The 25313-nt window shown below is 46.1% G+C and overlaps 1 protein-coding gene across 1 annotated transcript in view; it reads right to left on the bottom strand.

Moving 5' to 3' along the window:
- Window positions 1-4722: 4722 nt before the first annotated feature.
- The window catches only part of SIGMAR1 (sigma non-opioid intracellular receptor 1), a 115867-nt gene continuing 95276 nt past the window's right edge, over window positions 4723-25313 (bottom strand). Inside the window, exons 3-4 of the mRNA XM_078674694.1 lie at window positions 11080-11172; window positions 4723-5745 (exon numbers count right to left, since the gene is read on the bottom strand). Coding sequence (XP_078530820.1) covers window positions 5516-5745; window positions 11080-11172 — 323 coding nt within the window. The 3' untranslated portion in view covers window positions 4723-5515. The remainder of the gene's footprint in view (window positions 5746-11079; window positions 11173-25313) is intronic.

The following is a 25313-nucleotide window of genomic DNA, read 5'->3' as shown; positions in this document are numbered from 1 at the left end:
CAAAGTCAGCATCTTGAACTTCTCCTTCCGGAGGTAGCCGTTGACGTTCCGTAGGTCCAAGATAGGGCGTAGGTCCCCTTTGCCCTTCTTGGGTACCAGAAAGTAGTGGGAGTAACAACCACACCCTACTGCTGGCCCAGGAACGCGCTTGATGACCCCCTTGGCCAAGAGGGCCGTGACTTCCTCTTGCAGAAGTTGCAAGTGATCCCCCGTCACGCGGTGGAATTGCGGTGGCATGGCTGGAGGGGTCGCCTCGAAGGGGAGGGAGTAGCCCCTTCGGACGATTTGCAGCACCCACCTGTCCGACGTGACAGTGCGCCAGTGGAAGAGGTGATGGCGAACCCTGCCCCCACTGGCGTCACATGGGCCTGAAAACACGGACTAGGAAGGTTTTGAGGCAGGTGCTGCGGGGGGGAGGTGTGGACTGGCCGCGCCGTTGTCCCCGACCGCCGCCACGGCGGTTTCCACTGCCGCCACCGCGCTGTTGAACATTCAGCGGTGCGTGGCTGGCAGCACGTGTGGGGGCGCCCCGTCCGTGGCCACGAAAGGAGCGAAAGGCACCCGATTGCTGGCTTGTGGCCGAGAGGCCCATGGACTTGGCCGTAGCCCTGGAGTCCTTAAAACGCTCAAGCGCATGGTCTGCCTTGTCGCCAAAGAGGCGACGGCCATCGAACGGCATGTCCAGAAGAGTGGCCTGGACATCGGCCGAAAAGTTGGCGGACCTCAACCAGGCGTGGCGTCGAACCGCCACCGTCGTTGCCATAGCCCTGCCCAGTGAGTCCGTGGTATCCAGCCCACACCGGATGCAATATCGCGCTGCATCTCGGCCCTCCACAAGGGCTTGGGTGAGTTTAGCCCAGACCTCCTCCGGACATTGTGGCAGCACGTCCGCGACCGTGTCACACAGGGTGTGGGTGTAGCGGCCCAAGAGGCATGCGGTATTGATAGACCGCAGTCCCAAACTCAGGGACGAGAACACTTTCTTCCCGAATTGTTCATACCTCTTAGATTCCCGATCGGGCGGAGCCGTCGGGAATGCGGTCTGGGAAGTGGAGGCCTGGATGACCAGGCTCTCGGGGGTGGGATGGGTGGACAAAAAGCAAGGGTCGCCCGGGGCCGGGCGGTAGCGTCTGGCCACGTTCCTATACACAGGCGGACCCGTGGCGGGCTTGGACCAAGTGCCCACTAGAACGTCACACAAGGCCTCATTAAACGGCAGCAGAGGCTCAGTGGAGCTTGCCTGCTGTTTAAGGACCTCAGTGAGGAGGTTAGTCCTCACGGCCGCGACGGGGAGCTCAAGGTGCAAGGCCTTGGCCGCCCTCGTCAACACTACACTGTAAGTAGCCCCATCCTCCGTAGCCACGGTGGGAGGGGAGACAAATCCAGTGTCTGGCGAAGTGTCAATTCCACTGGCCTCCCCAAGCTCATATGTCCAGTCCTGTTGAGACTGGCACTCTTGTGCCAGAGGGTCCACAGACCCCTCCCAATCACCTTCGTCACCCATCTCCTGCAAAGCAGGGTCAACAGACTGGGCCGGTTCGTGGAAATAGAAATCTCCAAAGGCCGTCGGAAGCAGCGCCCAGCGGCGCCGCTCCGGCGCCAGATCCGGACCGAAGGGAAGATTGGGGACGGCGTCCATAGTAGGCGCCGGGGGCGACACCCGGAGGGCCGGCCCCGGTGAGGTTGTGAGGTCGACCGGCGACAACCCGGATCCGGAATCGGATCCAGTGAGGGCCTGCGGCGCCAGGACCGAAGTCGCTGGCGGCGCTGGAGCCGAAGCACCCGACGGCGTCCGAGCCGAAGCACCCGACCCGCTAGGCCCTCTGGCCGGGGCCGTTGGGTCCGGAGGCACCACGGGACCCGGCTGAGAAGGGAGGGACCTCATGGCCATGAGGTACCGCTCGACCTCCTCCGGCGTCGCACCATGCCCAGGGACCTGAAGGTGTGGGGCAGGCAGCGACGCCTTTGACTCCGTCAGAGCCGCGTGGGTGGTGTCACCCGAACCCCCGGCCGCATCGTGCGAGCGTCGGGGTGGGTCGGAGGAACGATGACGTCGCTCCGACCTCTCATGCCTCTTACCTGAGGACTTGGATCTGGACGATCGATGTCCACTCCCGGAGCTGCGAGGACTCCTACCCCGCGACCGGTCCTTCGACCTCCTGTGGGACCGGGACCTGGAGCGGCGCGGGCCGACTGCCGGAGCTCGAGTCGCTTGCAGGACCGCTCCCGCCTAGCTTTAGACGTCAGGGCCCGGCAGTCGGAGCAGGTGCGGTCGTCGTGGTCGAGGCCTAAACACTTGAGGCACCGGCGATGGGGGTCGGTAACCGACATCAATCGGTCGCACTTGGAGCAAGGTTTAAACCCGGGCATCCCTACCGGCACCGTCGGAGTCGAAGACTCGAGTAGGGAAATGACCAAAAGATCAAAAAAGTTTAGTCAAAAAATGACTAAGGGGTAGAGCTTCTCCGGATCTGCGCTAGCTGGCGAGGAAGAACTGACGTCAGCACGCATGGGCGGTGTCTAAGTACTCCGACGACGTCATTCCGGCGCTAACGACGCAGACGACGGACGCGGAGCCGCCGACGACGCCTGCCGGAGCGCAGGGGTATTGCTACGCAAACATTTTCCGGATCCAGTCTGACGCCTGGGGATATTCTAAGGTAAGGAATCTATGACGAACGTGTCTCTTTCAGATCTTCCCAACGTCCTGCACATTTGATGAAAAGCTTTTTCTTGCCAGGAAGGATAAATTCAGTGCATGTGTGCTGCTTTCTTTGAATCAGTCCAAAGAATGAGCTGCCTTCTCTCCCCAATAATCAATCTGTGGCTATCATATGGCATAGCTTTAACATGGGTGTTATTGCAACTTCAAATTCTCATACAGCGCGAAAGAGGTACAGAGTTAACTTTATTTTGCAACCAGTACTACAGGTAATTCAGATTTTTCTATAGCTAATCTTATAAAAGCAAGAGTCACTTCAAACAACAGGAGCGCAGATGGAGAAAGAGCCAGGAAAACAAAGCATGAAACACCTTGATACAAGCCCTGTAGACGCTACCATCAGCTGATCTAAATCACCAAACACTTCGTGCTAGCGGATATCAATGATACCAACAGCAGTAAAGATTTCTTTGCCATTAGGAAAGATTGAATCTCCTTTTCAGTCACCTCCACAGGCATCACTCCCGGACCTCTGTACCAAGCTTTCCTAGTTCATCTGCACCAAGATAACCAGCATATACTAGAACTGGTCCGTCCTTACAGATTCCAGGCCAACTGACTGGCACCCTACTAATCAGATGCCCGCAACTAACTAGTTGAAGTACCACAAAGATCAAATAACAAACCGTTAGGGAAGGGTCCTAGGGAATGTTTAGAGACCTAGCATGGACAAAGCGCCCAAATTCTGACTATATAATAATTTTTTCACCCATCACAAATCACTATCAGTTGACATCTAGGGGCTATCCAGTGACTCATAATTTGATGTGGGACATAACCATCAGATCCTTACGTTCATCATTTGTGTTTCACGATGGAAGTGCCAAGAGGAGGCCCAGATGATGACTAGGGCGGTATCGAGCGGTGACTGATGGGTATCCTTATTCTCAAGGAGATTCTCTTTCACACATACACAGAATCTTTCAGGTTTTTTGGATTAGTGTATCTTTGAGGTAGATTTGTTGTTTTTCTCTAGACCCGTGGACATTTTTGTGCAGTACCACAAAGATCGTCAGTTAGTCTGACCCTCTTCAACGTATACATTACCCCACACACCAGCATCATCCACGCCCAGGAAATCAACGTCCTCTCCTACGCAGATGACATTCAGGTTATACTCTACCTCTTGGACAAAACACTCAGCACCCAGACCAAGTTTGACAGCTGCATGACCTAAGTCGTCGACTGGATTGGGACAAACGGCCTCAAATAGAGCACAGACAAGACAGAATGCGCCATTTTTGGCAGAACTCCTCACTGTGAGAACACAATTAGTGGCCAACTGAACTCAGACCTAAACACATGCCCTCCCCACGCCAAGAACCTCAGGATTGTCATCAACAGCAAAATCAGCATGAGCACCTAAGCCAACACTGTCACAGCCTCCTGCTATCCTGATCTTCAAACTCTTCATGCTAGCAGCTGCAAAACAGTCACACACCCTCATCGCAAGCAAACTGGACTAATGAAACACCCGCTATGGTGGAATCAGCAATCAACTCACCAGACAACTCCAAAGCACACAGTGCTCAGAATTCAGAATCCCACTAAACTTACCATACTGCATGCACATCACACCACATCTTGCAGCGCTCCACTGGTTCCCAATACACCAAGTCCGGTTAAAACTCCTTGTACACACTTTCAAGGTCTAAATACCATTGGCCCAGCCTACCTCAACAACTACATTTTTACCTACAGACTCGCCAGACAAGTCCACTCCTCCACTCCTTCTCGCACACGATCCACAAATACGCAAACCCAAACAGAGGTCAGGTCTTCTCATACATCGCTCCTAAAGCCTGGCACAACCTGCCGATACACATCAGAGCAGTCTCGATTCCAGAATCCTGCAAAACCGCCTGAAGACTTGCATTTTCAAAAAGCTCCACAGAACAAAACATAAGCTAAAAGAGGACCACGTCGTACAGCGGTATGGGAGACAGCTTTTTGCAAAGCTACCCTGAAACATTCACAAATAAAAGTTAGGAAACTGACTATATTGTTCACACTTATTTTATTGTATTTGTTTGTATATAGTACCTGAAGCTGAGCTTGAACACTCCACTTCAGTCTCAATTTACAGTAGGCGAAACGAGGCACTGAGGACACCTTAACTCACTCAAGTTCATAATGTTCGGTGGGCACGGATTTTCACTAGGCAGGGCTCCCTTCATACAGCACATTAATGTTGGTAAAAAAAAAAAAAGTCACATTTCTGATCAGTAACCATGATTGACAATAAACAGCACTACGTTATACCCCACAAGTCCAACAGATAATGGTGAATAATACACCTGCTTATATAGCATGCGCTCCCATCACTTAACAGGTAGAATAGCGAGTCAACCTTTTCAAGTCACAGACCCGTGCTCATAACCACACACAGTGCATATGGTCTGCTGAAGGAGAAAGGGTTAATAAGACATGTGGTGTTTTCACAGACCACCAAGACAAGGCAATATATTAATATACAAATATTTTATGTACATGTTGTACATGTGGACTCAGGCACACTCTTAATGTCACCTGGAGTAAACCTACCTGTATATAAATATGCTAGAAAATATTTGTATAGAAAAATAGCAGTCTATATTTGTCTATTGCTTTTGGTTTCCTTTTAGTATCAGTGCTCTGTGAAGTCACACAGGTTCCAAGTAGTGTTCAGCATGTCAAGTACAATGAGAGGGAACACCGGTTGATGGGAGTACACGCATAATCGTCTCTTGGCATGGGTGAGATCTGTACAGCGCTTCTGTTCTCCTGTTTCAAGGCATCACATGTAGCAGGGCACTAGGACAGTCCGAGCTCTGAGAGATAGGTGTGGGCTTCGAGCAGCAGGCAGCGGGCATAGATGCGGAATGTGTAGAACAATGTGTAGAAGTCCTGAGTGCTGAAGATGGTGTCAGCCAGTGCAAACCCCATCGTGGACGGTATGAACCCGCGGCCGTATTCCACCATCCATGTGCCGCCGCTCCAATGCACCGAGGTGGCTTCCCCTGCTACGTGGACAATGGTATCGCCTGCATGGACAGAAGGGCAAAAGAGAAGGGTTATTATGTGTCCTACATTAAGAGCCTAAAGGCAAAAAAATACTTAAAAGCAATGCCAATAGGTCTGTTTTATGAGTGAAAGTGTGTTTTATGTCAATGATGGGTGACGACACTTAATAATTCATCATACATTTACGGTCACTCATGTTGAACGGCAAGTAATGACATCGTAGCGAACTGTTGGTGCCAACACATGTAAACTTGTACATTCATGAGTCTTTTTCTCCTGTTTTCTTTTGCGATACGGTCACAATATAAGTTTAATGCTATGTTATGCAATATAAATGAAAAATGCAATAAAAGAAAGAAAAAAAAAAGGCATTTACTGTCACTCATGTTTACACTCATACATTCCATTCTTCAATCCTATGACTCACCCTTCCCTTCACCCTCTGACACAATTGCATTTAAACACACACAAACACAACAACATGTGCAAAATTAATGAAAATAATTCGTGTAGAAAACATCCTGCCTTCTAAATGCTGTGGCCATAGGTTTGCAATAACAAAACTAAACAGAGCAGTGGGTGTCCGTCTTGCAAATAGAGTATTGTTGTTGTAAATTTCAAGCATGGCTGCCACTTACAGAGCCAACATGGTTGCCATCTTGGAATGGTAAAACAATGACACTATGGACACCAGCATTCCAAAATGATCTATTAGTTTAGAGGAGCTGTCACGCGGAATGCGGCGCGCTGCAGATTAAATGAGCGGCAATCAAACAACCTATTAGCACTGTATGGAAAGCTTTAGTACTCTCTTAAGAAACATTAAAATAAAAAGATTAGACAAAGAAACGAAAGGGGAACAATAAATAGAGAAAATTATAAACTAAAGGAGTGGACGACTAGCCGTGATACTCAAACACTCATTTTCAGGTGGATGTACCCACATGATCAGAAAATGCCATCATTCGCAGGGCAAGAGAGGCAAGAAAGAACATGTACAAAGAGATTCTAGCAAGAATTATTATAGGGAATTTGAGCGAGCTCAAATTAGGTGTCTGAAGTATAATGTATAGAGTAAATGATTGTGCGGTTGTGAAATTGTAAATATTGTTGTCTTTGTATGGTCCGTTTATTGTTGAAAATATTTTTGTAATGCTTCATCAATGAATGAAAGATTTTTTTCAATCACTATGAGTGTCACGTGTCATTGTTTGAATTAATATATTGAACGATATCAGTATTTGAACTCTTGTGGTATTGGATCATATTGACCTAGCCTTATTGATTAAGGGCCATAACCCTTTATTAATTGCAATTGCAACTTTTACAAGCTTGACATCCAACTGAGCACACTGAGGCCTCCGAACACTCATGCTGATCTGATTATTGATTCTATAGATTCGCTGATTCACAGATCATACATTCTGGTCTTTTTCTACTCCGGCTTAAGAATCCTGGAGAGTGACCAGCAGCTTGGGACTAAGGGCCCGATGTAGGTAAATCCCATTTACCGATTTTGAAATACCGAATCCTACCGATTCGGTATTCCAAAATCGGTAAATGGGATGTAGGTCCCAACATCTGGATCCGTTACCGAATCCTTAACAATTCTTAAATTACAGATTCGGTAAATACCGAATCGGTAATGCCCATTCATTCCTATGGGCTTTGAAGCCCATAGGAATGATTAGGCATTACCGATTCGGTATTTACCGAATCTGTAATTTAAGAATTCACAAGGGTGCAGGGGGTGTCACTTTGACACCCTCTGGCACCCCCAAAACGGGCATGTGTGCAATGTGTCTGTCACATGGCACATGTGTACATGCACAGATGTGCATGTACACAGGAATCGGTTTTTTACCATGGATTTGTATTCCATGGTAAAATACCGATTCTGTAGGCCATGTGCTGATGGAACATTGGCTACCTACATTGCATTTTCGGTAGTTCTACCGAATCGTTATCATTACAGAATCGGTAAATATTACCGATTCGGTAACTTTACCGATTCGGAAATGATAACGATTCGGTAAAATTACCGAAAATGTGCCCCTACATCTCGATAGCCCTTTACCGATCGGAAACGGCCGAAAATCGGTATTTTCGGCCGATTCCGATCGGTAAAGGGCTACCTACATCGGGCCCCAAGTCCCTGTAATCGATTGATATCAATATCTGGTAGCTGGTATGACCCAACACTCTGGCCAAGTGGGAAGGAAAAATGTACCCGCCCAACCCGAAAGGAGAGAGGGGGACGAGAAGAATATTTCAGAGATAAGTTGTGTCTGAAACACCTAAGGAGCAGGACTCTGGCATCAGCTGTGCAGGTGACAGAGTAGATATGGTTTTCCAACAATCAAAGTTCATAAACACATGAAGAACTGGTAGTGACAAGACCAACTATTTAAAGTCAGCTGAGAAGAGCCAATCTGAGGTGAATGCACTTGGTTGATGCCCCGCTCCATCACTCCGTGCCCACAGCAAACACAGACCAAGAATGGTGGCCCGGTACAGCAAACACAGACCAAGAATGGTGGCCCGGTACAGCAAACACAGACCAAGAATGGTGGCCCAGTACAGCAAACACAGACCAAGAATGGGGGCCCGGTACAACAAAGGACTATCCTCAGACTTCTTCAGGGTAAAAGCCTGGGAGGTTGAACCAAAGCTGTGCCTCTGCTGCAATACACCGCACATTTTTTACATTTGCACCATTTTAACATATGTAGTTTGTTAAAAAGTTGAACTTTAATTTTATTCAAAGTGTCTGCTTTTCCAGCGACCAAACAGAAGAGTTATTCTGGAAATTCTTCTGGGGGTCAAACCTTTCCCTTGGTCAAGCTAATCAAATGTGTTTTTTCTTTAGAGAGTCTACAAAATGTTCTCAGTATGCGCCCTCTTTGCATCTCTATCCGAGCTACTGCGTGCTGGCTGCACACCTGGAAAGGGGCCATTGCTGTGACGCCTTACAGTGCCCTGGCACCTTATTTATCTTGCTGGTCACAGGTTTATCTCAAATGGCAAGAGGTCTTTGGTAATGCAGGAGCTTTACAAATGTTCTTACCTTGCAGAGATGGGGAAATAAGTATGCCTCGGTGCAAGACTTCCTCCAGAACTTCACTCTAAAGTTCATAACGAACTTAATTCAAAACCCAATCTTACATTTTATGGGATTAACCCTTTCTTCCCTTTTTAAGCCTCCCTGGGATTTTCTGGTATCAATTTTTCAAGTAAAATGGTCCTACCCCACGGCCGACCAACATCCTTATTGCATTGAACGGTTTGAATATAAACCAAACAAATTTTAAGAAACCGCGTGTGCTCCTTCTGCTGCCAGCTCTGTGACCAGGACAGCAAACCAAGACGAACTTCTTAACACCATCCGCGCTACGCGTTTTCCCGCTGTGCGCTGACTTTTGCGAAAACCCGCGGTTCATGACGAGCTCAGCTCCTCATGAGCGTACGAGAGGCGTAACTCATGACGAGCTGAGCTCGTCATGAGCGTCGAAGGGGTTAAGGCAAATAATCTGGCCGAAGGCCCCTCTGTAGCCTTTAAACGAATGAAACCGTATCACACAAACTTCAGTAAAAGAAACAGAGATCTTTAGAAGCAACTTTTATTGTGGCAATATGAAACTAGGGAAAACAATCCAAGAAATGCCTGTTCATCCAACCTTATTTGAAATGAGACATCAATGTGCAAACCTGAGAGGAGAATATTCCTCGTTCTATCCAAGGGCAGCTTTACTCGGTCTAATGAAATTCAGATTTTGCAAAAAACCCTACAGCTCGGATGTGTAAAAAGTATCAAATAAAGTTATTATTACAGATTAAAAGACAACCATGTGGCAGCATTCTGAGGTAAACTAAAGAGGTCTAAAATAAACTTCTCCGCATTTAGTACAGTATGCTCGAGTTTTTTTGATATTTCATGAGCTTTTGTGAAGCTGTTGAAAGTTTTACCACTGAGAGTTTAAAGCTTTGTCTCACACACACAATCTGAGAACGTGTCCAGCGCAGTTAAAAGGCACTGACAATTTCCCAAGACAAATTTTAAGTGGTGGCATTCTGTAAGAAGCACACTAAAATCAAGAGGGTGAAGCTTTTATCTTGATTTTTTTGGGTAGAATTCCAGAACTTTGACGGTAGAACTCATCTTACTTTAAAGTCCCAGTCAAAGTATTGAAATTTCAATGTAATTTTCCTGGAAAGACAAAGGATGCCACGTTATACTCATAAAATAATATCCGCTGTTAAATGTAACCAGCGGGGGGCTGATGAACAGTCACTGGTTGGTCCAGAGTGGGTTCATTACGAAAGAACGGCAAGACCTTGCGAAGAACAGAGCATTCGGGAACTGCACCATTTCCAAGAAAACGAGTAATATTTGGCACTATATCATTTTTGCTTATTGATTCTAAATATTTGAGGGTCACTATGAGAAGACCTTTATAGGTGCAAGGCCATAAAGATATTAATAGCCTCGGAAGCATTTTGGGAGATGAACTCTCACTGTTACCTTGGTACAGAACCAATGGCGTAAGCCTTCCACAAAGACCGCTGCGCTCACTTGATCCACTGGCTCTAGTGGTTTTTTTTTTTACAGAGCTTTCTATAGCGCAAACTTGACCCGAAGGTATCGGGTATCAGAGCGCTTTACACGAGCACCAGTTGCGTTTTACATGAGGACACATTCAGTTTGGTTAGGCACGGGGAGATTAAGTGATTTGCCCAGAATCACAGGATGTTGGCATCCTTGTTGAGACTCCAACCCGGTTCCCCGGATATGAGGTCGACCGCCCTAGCCGTTAGGCCAACTCCTCCTCTGGCTTCATATTAAAGGGGCGAGGGGAAACTGTACAGATTACCACCATCAATTTACTTTTCATCACAATCCTAGAGTCATTGCCATCCGTACATCAAAATGAAACATTCTTTAATTCCATTTATTTAATACCTCATTGAAGAAGGTGGAACATATCACCAGATACATTTACACGTCGTTCTGTTGAGGACATGTCAATTAAATGTAAAGTACAAAAACCATCCACATCTTTTTCTTTGATTAAATGGGATTTTGTCTCTGCAGAATAGGAAAACCTCCAGGGTTTAATATGTTATTTTTGCTGTAAAACCTGATAAGTCTGAACATATTAGTGAATAATTTTGCTTTTTTCCTTAAAAAAAGATAATTAGCATAAACCCAAAATAATTATTTATTGGTGGCTAAACACAGAAAATCAAAGAAAATAGTTAGTAAAATGACCCTGAGAATAGAACCGTAAATTGAATAGGATGAACAGAGATGGATTTTAAAAGTAAATGGATATGAACAGATGGACGATGCTCACCTGGGTAGAACACTTCACTCTTGGTTGTCCCTTCCTTCCACTGCCTGAAGGTCCCAGATATGACTGTATCAGAGATGTCTGCCCAGTAGCGACCTGCAAGAAAGAGATCAGAATAATGCAAGGGATATTTAGCGGCTATACAAAGGCAAGCATTAATCGATATCAAAACACATTACCGAGGTGGCAATTGCGCCTATATTGTCAATGGTGAGACGCGAGTTCATTTTGACAGGCTCTCTTTCGAATGTTGACAAAATTGGTCGCATGAACCTTCACACAACAGCTTTACTAAAATGGCAAGCACCTAGAGTTGTTTTAAACTTAATTTGAGAAGATTGGTAGCTGCGGACAAAGGTTATTGGTGGGGGGAGACGGTTGGATACAGTTGAGCTTTTCAATCAAACACCATTGGCACATTTCTCTCAAAATAATCCAAAAATGACTGCCTGAATGCTCGTCCAGCACATGATGCTAGCCTCTATTCTGTGATTTTTTGCTTTTTCTGCTATTTTTGTTCCAACTAGAACCCCCCCCCAACACACATTTAGGTTTGATTTAACTAATATCACCCTCAAACGCCCAGCCCGCACCTCAAAGCGCTCCACTGGTTTCCCATCCACAAAGGCTCATTCGGCATACTCCTCACCCACACACACAAAGCATTGCCCAACCAGGGTCCCCCTCATCTCAACTTCCACACCCCAGGTTTGGAAATAAGAACGTATAATACACTAGATGAATAAAAACAGGCAATTAGCTAAGAACACTGAGAAAACCGGTATATGGGCATGGCGCCTGTCCTGTGCCGCATAGGCAGTGAACAATGAAGGCAACAGAGCTGGCACACAACGTGGCTTAAAGTCATGCCCAGTGCCCAATCAGCACTGACGCAGGCAGCTGTACTGGGCAAAAAACATGGGTGAAAGTCACATATTGCGCATACCTTCCACAGGGGGCGTGCTAAAACTGCATCCAACAAATACTGCGAGCAGACTACAATACAAAGTATTGGGCTAGGGCAAAGTCAGACTGGATATTGTGCAACTCCGGCATTGTCACAGTGAGTTGCAGGCTAGAGGCCTGCTTTCAGAGCAGGATGGACTGTCATGGACCAATCGTACCTCCATTCTACCCGCGGCTTCTTGCAGTGTGGCGTAGGTTTAACCATTTTTCAGTAGCAATGAATGCTTAAGTCCCACCCCTTCCAGGCACTTTTCATGAACTCGCGCACATCATAGATTATATCACATCTGACGCAACTGATGACATCACTGATGTGGCATCACTTTTCAAATGTCAAAGAGACAACAAGAGAGTACTTGATGCCTTTTCCATGTGCTATACTGACAATCATATAGTAAGACACTTTAGAAGCATGTGGTAGGAAACCTTGATATAGGAGGACCTTTAAATAGACAAAAGGTCTCTATGGGGAGATTTGATGACACCATACCAAGCAATCAATGGTAAAATCCATATCTTAAGCATATGATGGAACGTATGAGTTATAGAAATAAACCAACCTTCTCTTAAGTAAACTATATTGGTAAAAAGGGGTGGTGGGTTTTTGTTTTGTGGACACTTCTTACATCTGGTTGGTGCCACTCCATGGATTTAGTGGCCACCCCTTCACATCTGGCACCACTCCGCCTCGCCCCTAAGGCTCTACCCCACCAAAAGCCTCGGATGTCATAAAGAGGTCCTCTTCTGCGTATTGTGGTCATTCCTTTGCTAGACATTGCGATTCATCAGGTTACCTCCAGCTTCCGATAAATCTTACTGTACAAGCTGGGCACCCCTGAAATGCAATAGCGCCATGAGACCTTAGGTGATTAGTGAGCTCAATAAGTTCCTTTGACTTACAGATAAAAAACATCTTTGACTCATGATTATATGGCCATGTGAGTGAGGTTCTGTCCATATGGGTCAGTAGCTATGCAAGTAATTCATGAATTTGTCCAGCTGGTATTTTGAGGTGTAAATAATCGATTTACTCAATTAAAGACTGGCATTTGAGGTGGATGTATTTATTAATTTATTTGCTTTTTACTTTTAGAAATTATCACATTTTGGAGAACGGAGTTATTTAGTCAATAACATATCACTAAAAATTAAGAAAAATGCGAAATATTTCTTAAATTGCAATATATTTTGGGACAAAACTATTGTTCTTCCATAATGCATTTTATTGCAGATTGATATCCGATTTAGGATGGGTTATGAGCATTATTACTGCTGGTGCAATTTAAAATGCTTTATTTAAAAGTAGTCACAGACATGGTCCGTTGACCTCAGCAGGCAACCATGCCTGTGATACTAGTGAATTGTAGTGCCTAGCAATTTGGAATCTATCTCATGGAGGTTGATGAGTTTGGTCGGACTGCAACCTACTACGATTTGGAATTTTATGAAGTAACCTATTGGTACACAGGTAGGTCTGCAACATTTTTTTCCATTCACGAAAAGTCAATGTGCAATTTACGACCACTTTGAGAATGGAAATTTCGAAAGCCAGACCCCAAAATTCTGAAACAAATTTGCAGTGCCACAGAAATGAGGGGGAAGATAATAACAAGCTTTGGAGCTCACCCAAACTAATATTGTATCCAAACAAATTGGAAACCCCCACATTCACATAATATTCACTACATTCTAATATCGTCCAAAAGGAAGGCTCTAATGGGTAAACATGGAAATGTATTTAGAGTTCCACTGGAAAAATAGCTGGTAGATTCAGTATTAAGAACTATTTCTATTATGGAGCGTTGAGAGCTGGGTTTCCATAATGAACACTAAATGGGATGGTGCTCTTCTTTGGAATTTAAAATAGTTAATACTTGTAGAATAAAAAAACAAAAAACAGAATTAAAATACACGGTCATTACAATGATCCCAACTTGAATAACCCTCCTTTGAGATACAGTAAAACAGAAAGAACAAGTGAGTACTTATCCATCTTTCAATCATAGGAGTACTCAAGTCAAGTAAAAAAAAAAAAAAAAAAGTAGTTTTGACTTGAATTGAGTACTCGTACAATTGAAAGATGTTCTCTTTTTAGTAGTCAACTTACCAATCTATGCAACCCGCCTTTACAATAGTTAGCACCCTGCAAGAGGCAGTTATCTTTTCAAGAATGTCGCACCTGTGCCAGCTCCCCGACATAGCCTGTCCAGGTATCAACCCTGTTGTCTATGGGTCCCTCGATGAAAAGAAGAAGGTACAACTTCCATGGCCACATAATCATTTAAGAGTCACCATCTTTTTTTTTTTGTTTACTCAAGTAAAAGATACAGACTTTCTTGACTTTCTTGACAATGGGGTGTAGACATCAGTGAAGTGAACTCCCCATTCTCGGTTGGTAAGCTGTTGATTCAGTAAAAGACAAAGGGCGATTCTCAATGATTTGACATATGGTTCTAAATTTTAAGTAAAACCTAATGGGTCGTTTAGGCATAGTATCAAGTAAACATCCTGTTGATTGAGTCACCGTACGCTACATACTTTTCCCATTCATTCCGGAATCACTGTTTCATGCTTATACACCAGTCCATGTCTTTCCTTAGCGCGAGTAAAGTCAAGCAAATTTTACACCACCGTCCCTAGCTACAAGTTTCTGTAACACCATCTATCCTAGAGTGTAGGGGAATATTGTATATTTAGATAGACCTTTTTACATACAGGCAGGTTAACTGTATCTAAACATTCAAAAGTGTAAGCAATTAACCTTAAACTGCCAACCAAAAATTAAGAAAGACTTCACATTCCTATATCTTACATCTCAAGCATGTTGAGGAATCACCAATCCCGTAGAATGTGAACGTCATTATTCATAAAATACTCTGCGCAATATTTCAGTTGTATCAGCCTGAAGGGGACTGAATGGCAACCTCATAAAGGAGCACAAACAACTCTGTGGTCCCTTTTTCTCCTACCCACTTCATTATGTTGGGTAGATCGGTAGTTATGTATGGCATGGAAACTACACTTTTGATTTTATCCATCAGAACCCTAGCCACATGTGGAGTGTGGCCTTGTTCCTCCGCTCTGTAAATTTCATAACTCTCTACGGCTTGTTGGATACGAGTTAGTAGCTGTTAATCGGGTCGGTTTAGACAACAAGCTCATCCGATAGAGCGGCCTCTGTTCACATTCACTCGCATGTAGCTGATGGACTCTGCACCAATGATAAATATTGCAGCTTGGGTCAGTGGGTTAGAAGTTAGCTCTGTGCTCAGCGGATACCCGCGGGGTGCAAAGTAACAATACAGCACTACCAGAGACAGTAGCAGATAAAGAACTTTGGCATTTGTAATCAAGGTTCATGGCCGGGCAGAGTTGAATACTCTAGATACAGTTCAGAGAAATCAGGAATGCTGATTGGAGAAAAGTTTAATCCATAAACCGCTTGTTACTGGTTGAGTGCAACGGTCAGTGAATAATCTGAAGAGACTGCCACTTCAGCTTTAAAGAAGATGAGAAGTTTGAGCAGTGCACAGGCCCAAGTTGTTATTGGCTTGATATCAATAATACGATCTTAATTCCTGGCTCCTTTCCTACTTCAATACAACATGGACCCATGCACAGGTTCGGCTGACTACATATCATTTCACATTTGAAGTCGCCTTTGTGCCCAGACACCGGATGAGCTCTCCTCTTCTTCCCGGACTCGCTTCAAACAGGAGAAACTCCTGTTTGGAAATCTAATTCAACAGGGTTTTTATTCGTATCCATCTTACAGCATCTTTCCCACTTCAGCATCTCAAGAAGGTCAAGGAACAGGAGGCATTCTGTTACCAGCCACTCAAATCTCGTTCCATAATACCGCTTCTCAAACAATGACCGCCTTTTCCATTGCGGACTCATAGCCCTTCCAACAACACCCCAGTCACTGTGAGAAGGATTGTTCTCTCTAATACAGACACATAGTATTATTCTTAATGGTGATTCTTGCCTGCGCAGAGATCGGCCATGGAAGGTTTGCCAGACAAACATGGCTTCCTAGGAAGTCATTCATGGCAACGGATTATCCAATTACAGTCTCACCTGGAATACCACACACTCAAGTTAAATCTAAAGTGGATAGTTTCAACACCATTCCTAAACCTAACCTAACTTGCAGGCATTTAGAATCATTTTTTTTCCAACGAGTTTTCTCTGAAGCTTTTGTCCAAACGATCTCCAAGCTCTTGGTCTAGCTCAAGTTTGAAAGATTAAAGGAAGGACAGACATTACTGCGGCTAAGCACTGCCACATATTAGCTAGAGGGCATGAGGAATAACTGAGTTTCTCGCACTGCGGTATTGGACATCAAAAGTAAGTGGGCACTTGGAAAATAGGTGTCTTGATGAGTAGTAAGATTTACATGTTTTTGAGATAAATTTTTTAATAGGAGTATTGTTACATTTACTTTCAAGTTCATTCTTGTCATGAACAGTTGCATGATTGGTAACTCTCTGGTTTGTCTGATTAATTTGCTAAAATGTAAATATGTTTGAGGAAATGTTGACAGTGATTTTTGTGGTTTTTTTTGCGTTTAGATTTCTATGGAAATTTTACCCTTAAGAAGGGAACCAAATTCATGAAAAGCACTAATAAGTTGAGTTGTTTGAAAAAGGTTTTTGTTATCAAATGCAACAATAAATAATTATATCTATTAAAAAAAGAGAAGGAACCCTTCATGGACTTGTATTTATTTATTTTTTACCTGAGTGCACCAGGACACAGCATAGCTACCTACGGCCATTATTTGTGTAATAAACAACAATACGGTGGTTACTGACAGACCTTACAGCTCGATACAGAAAAGGGGGTGGTGATGAACAGAGTGTCTGAATTAAGCAGACCACTCTTACCCAGTCCAAAGATCAGGGCTTGATCCATCACCGTTATTTATCTCACTGCCCCATCCCAGCTCAGAACCTGGCTATATGCAAATTAGTCTGTCCCTGGCCCAGTGCATCATGGGAACAGGGCAGACCAAACTACCAAGCCAATTCTTCACCAGAAAGGAGACAAGCTACCGGGGACCGGTTTCTGGCATTTCAGCCTCTTCGGCCCGGCTTGCTTGAATCCTGATGGAGCAGTGAGAAAGGGACTCATGTCTGAGTATACCCTGCCACACCTATAGTGGCCAAAAACGATACAGAAAAGGGGGTGGTGATGAACAGAGTGTCTGAATTAAGCAGACCACTCTTACCCAGTCCAAAGATCAGGGCTTGATCCATCACCGTTATTTATCTCACTGCCCCATCCCAGCTCAGAACCTGGCTATATGCAAATTAGTCTGTCCCTGGCCCAGTGCATCATGGGAACAGGGCAGACCAAACTACCAAGCCAATTCTTCACCAGAAAGGAGACAAGCTACCGGGGACCGGTTTCTGGCATTTCAGCCTCTTCGGCCCGGCTTGCTTGAATCCTGATGGAGCAGTGAGAAAGGGACTCATGTCTGAGTATACCCTGCCACACCTATAGTGGCCAAAAACGATACAGAAAAGGGGGTGGTGATGAACAGAGTGTCTGAATTAAGCAGACCACTCTTACCCAGTCCAAAGATCAGGGCTTGATCCATCACCGTTATTTATCTCACTGCCCCATCCCAGCTCAGAACCTGGCTATATGCAAATTAGTCTGTCCCTGGCCCAGTGCATCATGGGAACAGGGCAGACCAAACTACCAAGCCAATTCTTCACCAGAAAGGAGACAAGCTACCGGGGACCGGTTTCTGGCATTTCAGCCTCTTCGGCCCGGCTTGCTTGAATCCTGATGGAGCAGTGAGAAAGGGACTCATGTCTGAGTATACCCTGCCACACCTATAGTGGCCAAAAACGATACAGAAAAGGGGGTGGTGATGAACAGAGTGTCTGAATTAAGCAGACCACTCTTACCCAGTCCAAAGATCAGGGCTTGATCCATCACCGTTATTTATCTCACTGCCCCATCCCAGCTCAGAACCTGGCTATATGCAAATTAGTCTGTCCCTGGCCCAGTGCATCATGGGAACAGGGCAGACCAAACTACCAAGCCAATTCTTCACCAGAAAGGAGACAAGCTACCGGGGACCGGTTTCTGGCATTTCAGCCTCTTCGGCCCGGCTTGCTTGAATCCTGATGGAGCAGTGAGAAAGGGACTCATGTCTGAGTATACCCTGCCACACCTATAGTGGCCAAAAACGATACAGAAAAGGGGGTGGTGATGAACAGAGTGTCTGAATTAAGCAGACCACTCTTACCCAGTCCAAAGATCAGGGCTTGATCCATCACCGTTATTTATCTCACTGCCCCATCCCAGCTCAGAACCTGGCTATATGCAAATTAGTCTGTCCCTGGCCCAGTGCATCATGGGAACAGGGCAGACCAAACTACCAAGCCAATTCTTCACCAGAAAGGAGACAAGCTACCGGGGACCGGTTTCTGGCATTTCAGCCTCTTCGGCCCGGCTTGCTTGAATCCTGATGGAGCAGTGAGAAAGGGACTCATGTCTGAGTATACCCTGCCACACCTATAGTGGCCAAAAACGATACAGAAAAGGGGGTGGTGATGAACAGAGTGTCTGAATTAAGCAGACCACTCTTACCCAGTCCAAAGATCAGGGCTTGGAAGGGTATACTCAGATGTGAGTCCCTTGCTCATTGCACCATCAGGATTCAAGCAAGCCGGGCCGAAGACTCCTGAAATGGCAGAAACCGGTCCCCGGAAGCTTGTTTCCTTCCCAGTACAAGAATTGGCTTGGTAGTTTGGTTTGCCCTGTTCCCATCATGCACTGGGACAGGAACAGACTAATTTGCATATAGCCAAGTTCTGAGCTGGGATGGTGCAGTGAGCTAAAAAACGGTGCTGGATCAAGCCCTGATCTTTGGACTGGGTAAGAGTGGTCTGCTTAATTCAGGCACTCTGTTCATCACCACCCCCTTTTCTGAATCATTTTGTCCACCATAAGCGTGGAAGGGTATACTCAGATGTGAGTCCCTTGCTCATTGCACCATCAGGATTCAAGCAAGCCGGGCCGAAGACGCCTGAAATGGCAGAAACCGGTCCCCGGATGCTTGTTTCCTTCCCAGTACAAGAATTGGCTTGGTAGTTTGGTTTGCCCTGTTCCCATCATGCACTGGGACAGGAACAGACTAATTTGCATATAGCCAAGTTCTGAGCTGGGATGGTGCAGTGAGCTAAAAAACGGTGATGGATCAAGCCCTGATCTTTGGACTGGGTAAGAGTGGTCTGCTTAATTCAGGCACTCTGTTCATCACCACCCCCTTTTCTGAATCATTTTGTCCACCATAAGCGTGGAAGGGTATACTCAGATGTGAGTCCCTTGCTCATTGCACCATCAGGATTCAAGCAAGCCGGGCCGAAGACGCCTGAAATGGCAGAAACCGGTCCCCGAAGCTTGTTTCCTTCCCAGTACAAGAATTGGCTTGGTAGTTTGGTTTGCCCTGTTCCCATCATGCACTGGGACAGGAACAGACTAATTTGCATATAGCCAAGTTCTGAGCTGGGATGGTGCAGTGAGCTAAAAAACGGTGATGGATCAAGCCCTGATCTTTGGACTGGGTAAGAGTGGTCTGCTTAATTCAGGCACTCTGTCCATCACCACCCCCTTTTCTGAATCATTTTGTCCACCATAAGCGTGGAAGGGTATACTCAGATGTGAGTCCCTTGCTCATTGCACCATCAGGATTCAAGCAAGCCGGGCCGAAGACGCCTGAAATGGCAGAAACCGGTCCCCGGAAGCTTGTTTCCTTCCCAGTACAAGAATTGGCTTGGTAGTTTGGTTTGCCCTGTTCCCATCACGCACTGGGACAGGAACAGACTAATTTGCATATGGCCAAGTTCTGAGCTGGGATGGTGCAGTGAGCTAAAAAACGGTGATGGATCAAGCCCTGATCTTTGGACTGGGTAAGAGTGGTCTGCTTAATTCAGGCACTCTGTTCATCACCACCCCCTTTTCTGAATCATTTTGTCCACCATAAGCGTGGAAGGGTATACTCAGATGTGAGTCCCTTGCTCATTGCACCATCAGGATTCAAGCAAGCCGGGCCGAAGACGCCTGAAATGGCAGAAACCGGTCCCCGGAAGCTTGTTTCCTTCCCAGTACAAGAATTGGCTTGGTAGTTTGGTTTGCCCTGTTCCCATCATGCACTGGGACAGAAACAGACTAATTTGCATATAGCCAAGTTCTGAGCTGGGATGGTGCAGTGAGCTAAAAAACGGTGATGGATCAAGCCCTGATCTTTGGACTGGGTAAGAGTGGTCTGCTTAATTCAGGCACTCTGTTCATCACCACCCCCTTTTCTGAATCATTTTGTCCACCATAAGCGTGGAAGGGTATACTCAGATGTGAGTCCCTTGCTCATTGCACCATCAGGATTCAAGCAAGCCGGGCCGAAGACGCCTGAAATGGCAGAAACCGGTCCCCGGAAGCTTGTTTCCTTCCCAGTACAAGAATTGGCTTGGTAGTTTGGTTTGCCCTGTTCCCATCATGCACTGGGACAGGAACAGACTAATTTGCATATAGCCAAGTTCTGAGCTGGGATGGTGCAGTGAGCTAAAAAACGGTGATGGATCAAGCCCTGATCTTTGGACTGGGTAAGAGTGGTCTGCTTAATTCAGGCACTCTGTTCATCACCACCCCCTTTTCTGAATCATTTTGTCCACCATAAGCGTGGAAGGGTATACTCAGATGTGAGTCCCTTGCTCATTGCACCATCAGGATTCAAGCAAGCCGGGCCGAAGACGCCTGAAATGGCAGAAACCGGTCCCCGGAAGCTTGTTTCCTTCCCAGTACAAGAATTGGCTTGGTAGTTTGGTTTGCCCTGTTCCCATCATGCACTGGGACAGGAACAGACTAATTTGCATATAGCCAAGTTCTGAGCTGGGATGGTGCAGTGAGCTAAAAAACGGTGATGGATCAAGCCCTGATCTTTGGACTGGGTAAGAGTGGTCTGCTTAATTCAGGCACTCTGTTCATCACCACCCCCTTTTCTGAATCATTTTGTCCACCATAAGCGTGGAAGGGTATACTCAGATGTGAGTCCCTTGCTCATTGCACCATCAGGATTCAAGCAAGCCGGGCCGAAGACGCCTGAAATGGCAGAAACCGGTCCCCGGAAGCTTGTTTCCTTCCCAGTACAAGAATTGGCTTGGTAGTTTGGTTTGCCCTGTTCCCATCATGCACTGGGACAGGAACAGACTAATTTGCATATAGCCAAGTTCTGAGCTGGGATGGTGCAGTGAGCTAAAAAACGGTGATGGATCAAGCCCTGATCTTTGGACTGGGTAAGAGTGGTCTGCTTAATTCAGGCACTCTGTTCATCACCACCCCCTTTTCTGAATCATTTTGTCCACCATAAGCGTGGAAGGGTATACTCAGATGTGAGTCCCTTGCTCATTGCACCATCAGGATTCAAGCAAGCCGGGCCGAAGACGCCTGAAATGGCAGAAACCGGTCCCCGGAAGCTTGTTTCCTTCCCAGTACAAGAATTGGCTTGGTAGTTTGGTTTGCCCTGTTCCCATCATGCACTGGGACAGGAACAGACTAATTTGCATATAGCCAAGTTCTGAGCTGGGATGGTGCAGTGAGCTAAAAAACGGTGATGGATCAAGCCCTGATCTTTGGACTGGGTAAGAGTGGTCTGCTTAATTCAGGCACTCTGTTCATCACCACCCCCTTTTCTGAATCATTTTGTCCACCATAAGCGTGGAAGGGTATACTCAGATGTGAGTCCCTTGCTCATTGCACCATCAGGATTCAAGCAAGCCGGGCCGAAGACGCCTGAAATGGCAGAAACCGGTCCCCGGAAGCTTGTTTCCTTCCCAGTACAAGAATTGGCTTGGTAGTTTGGTTTGCCCTGTTCCCATCATGCACTGGGACAGGAACAGACTAATTTGCATATAGCCAAGTTCTGAGCTGGGATGGTGCAGTGAGCTAAAAAACGGTGATGGATCAAGCCCTGATCTTTGGACTGGGTAAGAGTGGTCTGCTTAATTCAGGCACTCTGTTCATCACCACCCCCTTTTCTGAATCATTTTGTCCACCATAAGCGTGGAAGGGTATACTCAGATGTGAGTCCCTTGCTCATTGCACCATCAGGATTCAAGCAAGCCGGGCCGAAGACGCCTGAAATGGCAGAAACCGGTCCCCGGAAGCTTGTTTCCTTCCCAGTACAAGAATTGGCTTGGTAGTTTGGTTTGCCCTGTTCCCATCATGCACTGGGACAGGAACAGACTAATTTGCATATAGCCAAGTTCTGAGCTGGGATGGTGCAGTGAGCTAAAAAACGGTGATGGATCAAGCCCTGATCTTTGGACTGGGTAAGAGTGGTCTGCTTAATTCAGGCACTCTGTTCATCACCACCCCCTTTTCTGAATCATTTTGTCCACCATAAGCGTGGAAGGGTATACTCAGATGTGAGTCCCTTGCTCATTGCACCATCAGGATTCAAGCAAGCCGGGCCGAAGACGCCTGAAATGGCAGAAACCGGTCCCTGGAAGCTTGTTTCCTTCCCAGTACAAGAATTGGCTTGGTAGTTTGGTTTGCCCTGTTCCCATCATGCACTGGGACAGGAACAGACTAATTTGCATATAGCCAAGTTCTGAGCTGGGATGGTGCAATGAGCTAAAAAACGGTGATGGATCAAGCCCTGATCTTTGGACTGGGTAAGAGTGGTCTGCTTAATTCAGGCACTCTGTTCATCACCACCCCCTTTTCTGAATCATTTTGTCCACCATAAGCGTGGAAGGGTATACTCAGATGTGAGTCCCTTGCTCATTGCACCATCAGGATTCAAGCAAGCCGGGCCGAAGACGCCTGAAATGGCAGAAACCGGTCCCCGGAAGCTTGTTTCCTTCCCAGTACAAGAATTGGCTTGGTAGTTTGGTTTGCCCTGTTCCCATCATGCACTGGGACAGGAACAGACTAATTTGCATATAGCCAAGTTCTGAGCTGGGATGGTGCAGTGAGCTAAAAAACGGTGATGGATCAAGCCCTGATCTTTGGACTGGGTAAGAGTGGTCTGCTTAATTCAGGCACTCTGTTCATCACCACCCCCTTTTCTGAATCATTTTGTCCACCATAAGCGTGGAAGGGTATACTCAGATGTGAGTCCCTTGCTCATTGCACCATCAGGATTCAAGCAAGCCGGGCCGAAGACGCCTGAAATGGCAGAAACCGGTCCCCGGAAGCTTGTTTCCTTCCCAGTACAAGAATTGGCTTGGTAGTTTGGTTTGCCCTGTTCCCATCATGCACTGGGACAGGAACAGACTAATTTGCATATAGCCAAGTTCTGAGCTGGGATGGTGCAGTGAGCTAAAAAACGGTGATGGATCAAGCCCTGATCTTTGGACTGGGTAAGAGTGGTCTGCTTAATTCAGGCACTCTGTTCATCACCACTCCCTTTTCTGAATCATTTTGTCCACCATAAGCGTGGAAGGGTATACTCAGATGTGAGTCCCTTGCTCATTGCACCATCAGGATTCAAGCAAGCCGGGCCGAAGACGCCTGAAATGGCAGAAACCGGTCCCCGGAAGCTTGTTTCCTTCCCAGTACAAGAATTGGCTTGGTAGTTTGGTTTGCCCTGTTCCCATCATGCACTGGGACAGGAACAGACTAATTTGCATATAGCCAAGTTCTGAGCTGGGATGGTGCAGTGAGCTAAAAAATGGTGATGGATCAAGCCCTGATCTTTGGACTGGGTAAGAGTGGTCTGCTTAATTCAGGCACTCTGTTCATCACCACCCCCTTTTCTGAATCAGACCTTACAGCTCGGTAAAACTCTGAAAGACTGGTAGCTACATTGTTGAAGCATTTGTAAGCAAATCAACAACCCACTTCTTATAAAGATGATGTCTTACCATCACCCTTCAAAGCTCTCTGGGGATGCTCTCTTTCCCCTACCTACGATTGTCAATGCAACCCTCACCCAAGGCAACTTCGTTGAATCTCTCAAGACAGTCCATAACCCCCATCTCTGAAAGAAACCTACACTTGATCCTGTTGACTTTGCCAACTAACAACTCATCCCCAACCAACCATTAATCAGCAGAATCAGTGAAAAAGCAATTAACTCCAAGATCACATCAATGCTAACCAACTCCCACATGACTACCAATCTGGCTTCAGGTCAGACCGCAGCTAAAGGACCGCCACCTTAAATATCATACCCTCTTGAATACAAGTGAATAGGACCACCGCCTCCGGATACTGCTGGACCTCTCAGCTGTCTTCAACACAGGTGACCATCCAACTCTCATATGCAATCTGGTGTTGCAAATGAGATTTTTCCAACCAACACTAGTTTGTTCACAAGGGTAATTCTAGGTCACAAAAGATCCCGATCACATAATGAGGCCCCCAGGGCTCCACGCTGTCTCCTGTCATCTTCAACCTACACATGGAGGCGCTTGGTGTTGTACTCGTGACAGCAGCGACAAGATTCTCCAATATGCTGAACATACACAACTACATTTGAAAGTCACCTCTGCTTCAGACATCTAATACCTCAAACATTGCTTGCACATCATTCAGACTTGGAAGTCCAGCGCCTACTTGAAGCTCCACACTCCAAGGCAGAGTTCATGTTTTTTGTCAGAAACAATAAACAAGGCACTGTACAAACCTAGATTAACAAAATGCACCTTCACGGCTTCAAACCCAATCTTTCACCAAATGTCAAGTCACGTGTATTTACCTGGACACCCAACCACACTCTCAAAGGAACACACGGCCAAGACGACAAAGATGGATAAGTCTATCTCAAGGGTAGGCTCTTAAAAGCTGGCATAACCTCTGAGCTTGTCTATCAATGTTGGAATGGCTGGTTTATGAGGACAAATACAGGATCAACAGTACCAATAAAGGCTCTTGTACAGGGCATTTGTATGACTCTAGAGCAGGCCTGGTTTAAAGGGTGGGCTAGCCCCAAGGAAACTACTCGTGCACTCAAGGCCTTCAATACTGGAACTGATGAAGGCTGATAGCCAGAAACCGGTCCTTGGATGCTTGATTCCGGTCTGGGAAAGACATGGCTTGGTAGTTCGGACTGGACTGTTCCCATGAGGCACAGGGTCAGAGCTGATTTGCATATAGCCAGTGTCTAACCCAGGGTGGTGTGGAGTGCAAAGAAACGATGGATTTAGGCCCAGATCCTTGTACTGGGGTGAATGTATGACATTGTTCTACATTCTGTCCATCAACTGTGTTTTTTGCAATCTTCAATACTGGAACACCAGTGTTTTTTT

This window comes from Lissotriton helveticus, chromosome 2_1 (assembly GCF_964261635.1).
Source record: "Lissotriton helveticus chromosome 2_1, aLisHel1.1, whole genome shotgun sequence".
NCBI lineage: Eukaryota > Metazoa > Chordata > Amphibia > Caudata > Salamandridae > Lissotriton > Lissotriton helveticus.
The sequence above is the reverse complement of the archived record's forward strand: the minus strand, read 5'-3'. Positions and strand labels throughout refer to the sequence as shown.